Consider the following 12,072-nt stretch of genomic DNA (forward strand, 5'->3'; position numbering starts at 1 on the left):
CTCAGCCCTATCTCTAAACTAATTGAGCTCCTAAATAAAGGGGCTGGCTCCTCTTATATACAAGTGGCCATCTCCAAATTGGCAACCAATTAACCAATTTGGGAATGGCCACATTCCACACACATGTTTGCAGATGGGATTTTAACCCCATCCCTGCCAAACTTAAATTCAAAATATACAAAACATTATTTACACAAACAATATTTACAAGTGCAGTGCCTCTGTCCTGCCAGAATATAGTACAATGTTTTAAAGTTTGATTGTTTTGACATTTCTGTTTATATATTTATTTTGTAACTAAGGGTTTCCAACCTATGTGAACAACTATCCTCTATGTCAGCATTTCTCAAACTGGGGTCCCAACACAAAAGGGGGTCATGTGATCACAAAAAATACTGGACTAACCTTAAGATCCTTAGCATTAAATTACAGCGCATATACATTTAATCCTTAACAGTAAAGGATGTAATATGAAGCCAGACCTCCCGCTGTGTTTACTAAGTGTCCAGATCCTTGTTTGTATGTGTATATTATAGTTGTGTATAAAGTGCTAAGGCCAGTCAAAAAAACTTCTTTTTTTAAATGTTCAGTTTTTTTTTTTGTGTGTGTGTTTCACACTGTTTCTCAATTTGTCACAGTCCTTGGACAATGTTACTATTGCCACAATCCTTGAACAATATCATGATTATTGCCACAATCATTGGTGAAGATACTTTGAAATGGAAACTTAAAGAAACAAGGGTTATTTACCAATCAGAGGAGTTACAAGTAAATCGTACTGATACTATATGCAACTTTTCGATGCTTTGTTCCATTTCTGATGGGAAAATTAAATCTTAATTCACACAGAATGTCCATCTTGAAGCAGACACCCAAGTGACACAAGTGACAGACTTGTTGTTGATTTAAACACTTCTACATCTGTGGGTCTAATATTATGCCATGGTTTCATTTTGTAATCTGGTTATTTATTTTACAGTTAAGATGTTTGGTCGAAATAAAAGTGCATTTAATATCAGCTAAAAAATATTTACATTATTTATTCCTGAAAACCGTTGCTACCCCCCTAAACCCTCTCATTTGTGGATTTTGCCCCCCACCCCCCAATCCAAAAGTGTGCCCCGAACTGGATGGTTGACAATTCATTCCAGGGTCAGTAGGAAGGTGGCCATCCAGGAAGGGGGCGGATCCACAGTACACCAAGTCATTGCCCCAGAAGGGAAGCAGTGTGGCAGATTGGAGGAAAAAAAAATGATTGTACTCGCTAATCAAGGGGGCATGGCTAAGTGAACTGCTCCTTTGTTATGGTTACGGACAAATCAAACCGCTGAAGGACTGTGATGTAACATGAGTGTTTGTTTGTTTTGTCATTCTAATTGTAAACGTTTGTTCTTGTTAGATGGCTAACACGTACCCTGGAGCTGTCGCTAAAGTCCAGCACCAACCCAGACAGCACTGCACTACTGTTCACTAATAAACTGTATTTCACCATTTGCACACTAGAACTCACTCTGGACTTGTGACCATGTCTGTGTTCTGTGTGTGCATTTACTGTCATTATTATTTCGGGACTGAACCCTGTGGGTTTTACTGAGTAATACACAAAGCTGTGTATTGCCAATGATTTTTATTTAAAGTTGTCAAGTGACTTTGGATTATAAATATATTATAATTGCATCATGAACGTTGCTGTTTGTCATTACTTGAGCACTGCATCAACTCTAAACCTGTCCACTGCAAACTACATTACCACAGGGGCCGAGCAAAACAAGTTTGAGAACCCATGCTCTATGTTACTAAGGTTTAATTAAAGATGGTGGACAAAGACGTAACAAAACAGTGTTAAAACCTACCTCATGCCATACCTAAGATGACCTTGATTTTTGTACTCCATTACAGGTCTTTCAGCTTAAAACGTAAGGCCAAGGAGAGTAATCGAGGTAGACTTTATTTGAGAGAGAGAGATATATTATTACAATTATACCTTCAAAGATCTGTCTTTCTAACTGATTACCTATGTTATGGCACAGGAATATTATTACACATGTACAATTGGCTCTATGATCCTGGAAAACAGTGAGAAAACGGTGTACATGTCTGTCAGGTCACAGTGTTAATGTCCTGAAACACTTTACTGACAAGAGAACTTTCATCTATTTACAAGTGAAAGGCCTTACCTCTCAAGTGCAGGTGTATGTGACCAAGAGTACATTGTTCTGGTGCCTGTCAGCTGGGACCTGAGAGCCCAGAAGGAATGTGAACTGGCATGACTGATCATACATCAAAGAGACGTCTCGCAGCTTCAAGAGATCAAAAAGGGTACTAAATATTCAAAGAAGTATTCATATCTATACCTCACCCCATAGCCAGATTGCCATATGTGCAGCGATAAAGGGCCCTATGTTGAGTATAAAGAAAACGTGTAAGGGTTTCAGTGCAAAATAGTGTTTAATAAATAAAGTTATGTCAGTAGGATGATGTGTCATTTGAATAATTGTTGATGTAAGCTGTAGTTGCATCAATTTATCATTTTTCTTGTTTGTTTCTGAGCAAAGAGGCATCATTTTTTAATCATCAAAATAACTATTGTGCATAATTCATAAATGTAAATCCTAACATCGATGTAAACAGGGGTTAATTTGTGTCAGATTGCACTGGATCCTATATCCGGTACCTTTTTGAACGACAGGTGAGAATTAAACAATTTTTAAAAGATGAACCGTATGAAAAAACATATATATATATAACATGTACAATAAAAAAATGCTTTCCTGTTCTATGAACTGAATGACAAAAGTGTTCAGTAAATATATATTTTAGAATGCAACATCTATGAGTAAGAAAATGAATTTTTTTTTACATCCCAAACGGCAAAATGCCAAATCATTCTTAACAGCAACAGTGTCGTCCCTCCTGTTCATCAGATTAGCCGGCCTGCCTCTGGTTCAGATCTGAAGTTATGTTAAAACATGTATAAACATGTATAACAAGGCTTGAAATCTTGATCCCCAAGCAGATGCAAATTTGAAACATACATGGGAGCTAGTGTAAATCAAGCTCAGCACATTACATGTACTGTATAAACAAAAATGCTATCCCTCTTCCTTAATTATAAAAGCCAGTACCTTTTTTGTTTACAAAGTCACCCCTACAGTTAAATAGATACCAAGATTCATGTGTGTATGTCTAATCAATGTGGGTTTTTTTTTGGTTTTGTAACAGATAATTCCAATTTAATGTATTTACATGGTACAACTTCCCCCACATTTTTCCCACAAAATAAAAGACAATTTAGAATTCACAATGCAGAAACTACTCTGTTAAAAAGCTGTAACCTATACAGTACAATACTATAGCAGTCATAGGCAGTGAGTGAGAGAGCAAACATATATTTAATTTCATAATTTGAAAATGCAAAGCCAAAACAGTCAACATTTGATGTACGGAGTGAAAACTCTTTAAAATCAGAGTTTATATGACCCACATAACATTTAATCTACAAAAGTAGGTCAAAATGGAATGCAGAGCTATGCCTCTGACAAACTTGATGCCTCTTTGCACTATAATATAAGACTGCTAAAATTGTCTAGTACTCATGTTTATAGTTAGGAGACCTATAAAATATTATACAGTTCTTAGTATACAGTAAAATTGTTTTTATGAAATAGGAGCGTCATTCCTGAATAGCCAGATTCCTTGGGATTTATTTATTTATTTATTTATTTATTTATTTTTGGGGGGGGGGGGGAATTATTATTTGGTAAACCTACTTCTGTATCAGGATTTATGGGAAACCATAGAATTCACTATGACACTTTGATAGACTGTATGATAGATATGGGAAAAACTAAAACTTTTGATTTTCAAAATCTTAAAGCCTCAAACTTTCGTCGTTTGAAAACAACAAGTATTGCCTTGTTGAAGTATTTTTTTTTCCCAGGAAGGGACCTCTAATTACCATATATATATATATATATATATATATATATATATATATATATATATATATATATATATATATTAATAATACAAACCTTCCTGTTATTTTCATGCTTAAACTAATTGACAATCAGTTATCGAAAGCACTCCCCAGTGAGCAGGAGGCGAGGTTACTGAGTAGAGCTGTAGTGAACACTTTCATCTGGAATTTGAACATCCTCCAACAAGCCCTTTGGAGCTTGTACAAAGTTTTTAAGCTTTTGGCACTGTTTATAAAAAAAGGCTTCTAAGGAGTTTGCATCTCAAATTCGAACCTGAAGCGCTACATTGCATCTCAACTTTTTTTTTATTTTTTTTTCCCTGGCATCCAGGAGGTTTGAGATCTGCTTTAACTTGTTGCCGATCTGAGTAGTAACCCTGAAAATGTTTCAGCTACAAATGTAAACAAATACATAAAAAATTAAGTTAAAAGGGCAACAAAAAATAAAACACATGTATTCTGCTGAAAACAAGTCCAGTACATCCTGTCTGCTTTGATGTTCAAATGAGATTAGTCCACTTTTAGGGCATATAATTTAGTAGAGGTTCCAACCATGTTAGCAATATAAGATTATGAAGGACTGTTCTCTGTTCTCCGTGTCCTATATCTCCTGGGATCCTTCAAGAAGCTGCTTGATGAGATTCTGGGATCAATAAGCTAATAATAACCAAACAAGTAAGATGGGCCGAATGGCCTCCTCTCGTTTTGTAAACTTTCTTATGTTCTTATATGTCCCAAAGAAAAGCATGCAAGCCTTAAATTGAATATTAACCACTGATGAAATGAAATGTTATGGAGCATATAGTCAGAAACTAGAAATAAAACAGTTTTTGCTGAACAAATCTGGTAGCCAAAAATAATTTTAGCATTATGTAGTTCAAGTTTAATGGCCATAAATTAAAGAGGGATTTTAGCATAGGTCATTGAGGGTTGTTTTGGTTAAATAAGGGCTTTAAATGGGTACAGGAAACCCTGCATTATTTACAAAAACACATTATTTTGCTGTGTCCTATGATGGACATATCACATACATTTCTCAACATAGTCACAATTGATGTTGACAAATATATCACTGGAAACAACAAAGGTAAAGCAATATTCTCTAAGCTTTCCATTTTCGATACCCCGAAGTCACAATTATCACACAAAATGGAAAAATCAGTTGTGCTACCACTAACCTGTTAACACTACAGCTTGATAAGAAAAGACATATAGAAAGCCCTATTTGTTGAAGTCTTTTTTTCCCCCAGTAAGACCTCTAATTACAGCAAATAATATGACACTCCAAACCAGTCCATCAGCCAACTGGCCTTTGATGTCCCTCATTTAGTGACAAATCAGCCTTCTGCTTCATTGCATTTAAATGATATGCTGCTGTGAGCTTTTCACCTGTAGGATTGCCTGACTGTCTCCACATTGCCCCACAACCTAACCTTTAGATCCTCCCTACATGTGGCCGGTCAATGGGAAACTTTCACTGCCAGGAACAGCCCATTACAGTGTGAGAAGGAGGTGTCCTGGAGGTTTCATTTCATTGGACAAATTGTAGGCATTTCTTCATGTGTCACCAAAAATCGATGAATTCAAGGACACCTAGAAGCCGCACAGCTGTGTATGTTCATTTAAAGATATATAGATAGGGTTAGGGTTAAGGTTCTTTTGTGGACCAGGACAGGCATCATCTGTTTTTCATACTGGACTCTAGTTTCTAGAAAGCCACTATTACATTATGCATGTAATCCATGCAGACCTTTGTGAACAGATGCACTGAAAATTGATATTTTAATGTTTTTAATGTTATTGCTTGATTATTGACTGCTGTCCATTTTAGAAATGGCAATGGTTGCTACTTGAATATTTTCCTTCAAGTTTAAGAATAATCACTGGGACAAGTTTTCCTTTGCTGACACGTGTCAGGCTAATTATATACAGTACTGCATGTCTGAAATGTTCTCAGCAGAAGAGCCATATAAATCACAAGCCTGTATTTCTGTGGCACACAAGTATTTGGAGTTTATCTTGCCATTCATCATGTTTAACCAACAATGCTGTTTGGATGGTTTAGACCCCAAAGGCAGCTAAAAGATCCTGCCCTTTAAATGCATGTCATCCCCTTTGACCTTTGTATCCCTTATCCAGGAATGACTACGTGTATTCCTTTGAATTTCAGGCAACATCAGATAAACATGACAATTGCCGTGATCATAAATGTGATATCGTGTAAATGTGGTCTGTATATACTAACCAGTTAAAGAAAGTTCACAACAAGATATATATATATATATATATATATATATATATATATATATATATATATATATATTATATATAGTATTAAAAATGAATACAAAAAAAAACAAAAACATACGTGTTATACTAAGGTCAAATACATTATACCTGATGTTCCCAGCTGTGGCCATGATGATCAATTCCAGTCCTTGTCTTTATTACAACAAATGCATTGCTAAGACAGCTAAAACCCAGACGTCAAGGGTCAGAGTGGGAACCACTGTATTATAGCAATAAATCATCATGTAACAACAACTAAAAGCTAGTGCAAATTATAATAATAGTAATAACATAATTATTTATGTGTTGTATTTGGACATTGATCAATCCCTTTGAAATATTTTGTTCTGGGTTGATCTAATTAAATTCAATGTACCCACAGACTGTGGACATGGATTTGTACTGCATGCAGCAAAAAAAAAAAAAAAAAAAAAAAACAGTTTGATATTTGATTGTGTGGCCATAGGTATGTTGCCTAAGAGGATGGTAGTGGATGTCCACCCTGGAGTGTTATACTGTCCTTAACTGTTGCAGGTACACTATATCCATGTGTATGATGGACAAGATGCAAATACAATAGAACCTATTGCCTACATTTGACATTGATTACTAGGGTATCATACTTATTCAGAGGGAAATTTATCTCACAGGCATTATTTTGGTTATCCTTTCTAGCCCTGAACTTCCTGATAATGTAGCAAAAGCTGATCTGATGGAAACATAGGTGTAGAACATAGAAATTAAACACACTCTGCACTGCACATGGTTAAATTCTGCAATCACTTTTATCAAATCCATATATAAAAGCTAATTATTAGAATACTGAAGGAGTAAGAAAAATTGAAATTCAAGCAGCTGGCACACATCGGAATGTATCATCACCAGCTTAAACATGTTCAATATCAAGTTCTTCTTCAGTTGAATGGAAAAAAGGAGTGCTACAGACATGCTGTTTATACACAAGTTGTCTTTCAAAAGAAAAGTTTCAGCGGATGATGCTATAATAACATCGGGATTGAATGTTAATTGCAAAACGTTCCACATTTGAAAATGAATTTGCTTCATTTTTGCTTGCAGTCCTTCTTTGAGATTTTACTGAAGGATACCACATAGTATACTATCATCTACAGCATATGAATTAGCATTTATGACAAGAAACTAACAAAAAAATGACTAAAACATACACTCCCAGCTACCTTCTATATTATTACAATAATGTGCAGTGTTTGTTGGTAATCATAATCTATACATTTTCACAGTATACAGTAATAAACGTTCATATATTGCACATAATATATTACATAGCATCCCTACACTAAAGTCTCGGCTATAAATCTTCAATAAAGAAAATGTACAGTAAATGAAACAACTGAACAGTTTAAAAACACCTTTGGCAAGTCTCTAATCTTTTACATTTAACAGACTCCAAGGTTCAAACAGTGTTTTATATCTTGCACAAAAGAGGAATTACACCGGGATTGCACATTGTAAACAATTTATCAAGAGAACAGAACTAATTGAATTTTACTCACCAGCCTTCTCCTTTTTTGATATCCCAGACATGGTCTACAAAAAAAAAAAAAAGTTTCATTGAAAACAGGTTAGTACTTAATTGCTCAAAAATATGTATACTGTAATAAGTATTGTTCAGGTTCACACAATCTTTCAGTGAGTATATCAGCTAGGATATTTTTCCTCTGGTCTTAAATACATTTTTTTTATGCATTTTGGTGTACATGAACAATGTGTTTGTGAACAAGATGGTATGCAATATCCTTGGTATGCCCATATTTGAATAAAACCAGCCAGCCAAGAAACAAACAAACAAATGTATAGTCATTTCATAAACACTTTTTATTAGTAATATGTTTTTTCCACTTTTGATTTACTTTGATTAACCATATTCATTTGAAACTTTAGGATGAATAACCAAAATAGTTATTAGAGAATTTTGGCACAAGGGTTGGTTTAATTTTGACATACAGCATCCAAATAATGTGGGTACCTTTATAGTAATGGGAAAAAAATAGGAAATAAATAGAGAAATATGCAGGAAACCAAATCAACACTCCCACTTAATAAATTGACCACCTTATATTCTTGGAACTAACATAAACCACTGTATTACAAACGCAGTGAAGTATTTAGAAAATTATTGAAGTCCACCCCTGTTTTCACATAAAGAGCAAAGACTAACAGTAATACTTCACTTTCTTTTCCTATGAGAAAAATCAGCTCAGCTTTGATTACCACATTATTATGATAGTCATGCGTAACACAATTTATTTATTTTTCACCTGGTCTAAAAAGAGAAGGCACAATTCATGTTGTACATCTTTTTTGTTTTGGCATGTTTTTGATGCATACAGTATATTGTATGATAATACAAATAACACATGTATGTCTGGGAGGACCAAAATAAATCTGTTTTTTTAATTGTTCATGATACGCAGTTTGTTTTTGGCTCTTCATCTTCCATATATTTGTTCTTCAAATGACATCACTCATGATTCATCAATCAAGTAAGTCCACAATGTTTTTGTTATATTCAGTTGCTTTCCTTATGTGCTGCGTATACTATATTACTGTATTACATTTCGTATTAAATTCTGAAGAACTTTTTGAAACATGTAACGTTTTATTGCAGATAATATATATATATATATATATATATATATATATATATATATATATATATATATATATATATATATATATATTAGAGGTTGGCACAGGTAGAAAATACCTGGATCTTTTTTGGGTAATGATTAAAAAAATAAATAAAAAAACATATATTATGTATTAAGTGCACAATACATATTTACGTACTATGTAGTTCACAGACATTTAGCCCGTTCAAATCTGTAGACTTGTGTAACCTTTTTCAGTACTGGAAACATCAAAATAGTAGTACTAATAATAATATAAAAACATCTCAGTTTAAATAGTTATTAATGTTAAATGTGCATCATGCTGTGGGATTCTTTGCAACATCTATTGGCCGTATTCTGCTGCTGTTGTTGTTGTTGTTAACATGGCTGTTATGTTCAGTTAAGTAATGCAGTCGTACAGCACCGCTATTATATTATGGACTGTCGCAATAATTACTGTAAATTGAGGCAGCTGGGTTTTGACGGCAGTCGTAAAAGAGTTAGTGGGACATGTGTGTTTGTTTGGTTGTAACAAAAGTGCAGTTCCTGATCACTAAACTCTGTCTTGTGAATACATAAAAATGGCATCCAAGCAAAGCAGTGTGTGAAATTTATTTACCATGCTAGAGAAAATGGAATTTGCAAACTCTGCTAAATAAATATTTCTTTCGTTATTGCTGTGTTACCTGTTTGACAACATAAGCAATAATCCTTACACTATCAGTGCACCAGTGGGGAGATTTTGAAAAGAGCTTTAAAACAGACTTTAAAGTTAAAAGTGTAAAATGTTGTCAGGATGTTAACAATGAAAAGAAAATTTACAGGTATGTTGTTTAAACAGTTGTAGTAACACGTGGGGACATGTAACACTATATATTTTTTTTCGAACCCTGCTAATTACTCTTTAAGCACATTTCACAACCATTAGTTACACTGGAAAGCTTGTTCTGTTTCAACAAACATGTTTTCTGGCTTTAAAATAAAAACAGCCGTCATAATGAAATTTATCTAAGCTACCCACAACCTAACATATGTCAAACTGATATTTCTGTGATTTATAGAACTCTAATGAAAAGGGAAAATCATGGACTCATGCAGCCTTTGGCACAAACAGTACTCATGTATTCTCTAACCTTGAAAACATCCCCAGTAGTTATACGATATCAGAATACATTGTTCACATACTTTCACGCCTCAGATGTGTTTTGAACACACTTAATAGGCTATTTTAGTGTATGCTGATAACATGCAAGTTTTGTTTATAAAATAGTATTTTAATCTTAATACTAAAATATGTGGGGAGTTTAGTAGACATTGTAAAAGTTTCCCTTCACATACGGTATATATCTTATTGTGGGATTAATTCATTTTTTTCATTTATTTTTTTATTGTGGCAATTCCTATCTATTTATATCCTTCAGAAAGCCACATTCTACCAAAAGCAGGTGTGTACAGAGCATCAAATATTCTGTCCTTTAATCTTAGCTGGTGGACAGCATCCTAACCTAATCCCATAACCTTTCTTCCTGTCAATTTCCCAGCCTAAATAACAGTATAACAGTAATTTAGCAAGGGAACCTACCCCAGTTAATAATACTGTGCCTTTGTTCTCCCTCTGCTGGCTGGGAACCTACTACTGTAACTGCAAATACCTAGCCGCTTCTCTCCGACACCCCCACCCCCACCAACACTCCCTCCTCCCTCAAACAAGCTACAGTGCTTTATAACCACTATAGAATGGGGGGAAAGTAACTGCTGCCATTTGTAATAAAAGACATGTATTACATGCTGTAGCCTATAAAGGTACACTTTAAAATTTTGTATGGGCTCTAATAAGAATGACTACTTCAGAAAATTTTCCTTCAGTGCCTCTGCTGGACAAAACATTGCCCATGACCTTTCAGTTAAAGTCCTATCCAAGTGTTCACATCTGTAATCGGTTAATTTCCCTTTATTTACTTTCTCCAGCTTATTGATTGATTTTATAACAACATGTTCACAGGCAAAGAAATATGAACATGTAAAACTATTGTGAAGATGCATTCAAACTACATAAAATTATGGTGCACGCTGAAGAAAGTAGATTTAAAACAAATTCACATGGAATGCATGGAACATTTCTTGACATTTGACATTAGGCTCTACAAAAGACCTCAACCCTTGACTTGGTTTTAATCCAGAGGCCCTGGAAAAGATTAAAAACTCGCAGAACATTCAAAAGTCCAAGGTGGGAAGACCTATTTGTATGTGAAACTTGTTAACATGTCAAATTTAAACCAAGTGAAGTGTCCAGAACAACACTAAATCTTGTGGTATGTGGCTTAAATACCTCCCTGAAGGCTTTCTCTAACCTGTTATACTGAGAGCATTTGAATACACTGAATGGTATACTGGATAAAACTAAAGTGAACCCAGTCTGGCTATGGCACACCACAATGGCAATTCATACAGTATATAGAAACAGTATATTTAAAAAAAAAATTATAACTGGTTATAGTGAATTTGTTTAATTAAATACATTGATTTCTGATTATAATTCTACTACTTATCTTGACATGCTAAAATTATTATTATTATTTTTATTCTATGACCGTTTTGGGTCAGGATCGTCACCATTGCGCTCAACTGCAAGAACCTGCTTTAAAGGGCATGTCAGCATACTTATTATAGTATAGAAACAGCACCTTCAGATTGAACAGCCTTCTCCAGGTTCAGCGACTAGTATTCCAGGAAAGCCAGACTCCATTGGTGCAACATGGATGAGACTTTATATTAATCAACTCAGTCAACATTGACCATGTTGTCCTTAAACTATCACGTACTGTTTATTTAATAAAGACCATAATAGTCCAAACTTTTACTATTTCAATAGAGCATCCAGAATAGTGTAAATTAGACACATTCTGAGGAGTTCATTAGTAAATATTATCACAGCAGGAATTCAGATTCTGTATTGTCAAAAGTTGTTAGCCACAGGAATTGTCTTGAACGTATATTTTCTAGACACAACCTAAAGCAAAAGTAAAGGTGGCCTAGACAGAAACCTTTGTCTTCACAATGAAGCTTTGTATCTGATTGGTACCTAATCTCTGTTTGGCTCCATTTTCTTTAAACAGAGTGTTTTCTTTTATCTGTGTTCAATAGGTGAGAGTT

At 34.5% G+C, this 12,072-nt stretch overlaps 1 protein-coding gene across 2 annotated transcripts in view; it reads right to left on the reverse strand.

The window, feature by feature from the left end:
* Positions 1-12,072, reverse strand: part of LOC121320184 (rho GTPase-activating protein 7-like) — a 168,567-nt gene that overhangs the window by 94,940 nt on the left and 61,555 nt on the right. For both annotated transcript variants that reach the window (XM_041258446.1, XM_041258439.1), the window contains exon 5: positions 7,801-7,834. In XM_041258446.1, coding sequence (XP_041114380.1) covers positions 7,801-7,834 — 34 coding nt within the window. The remainder of the gene's footprint in view (positions 1-7,800; positions 7,835-12,072) is intronic.

Source organism: Polyodon spathula, chromosome 1, assembly GCF_017654505.1.
Source record: "Polyodon spathula isolate WHYD16114869_AA chromosome 1, ASM1765450v1, whole genome shotgun sequence".
NCBI lineage: Eukaryota > Metazoa > Chordata > Actinopteri > Acipenseriformes > Polyodontidae > Polyodon > Polyodon spathula.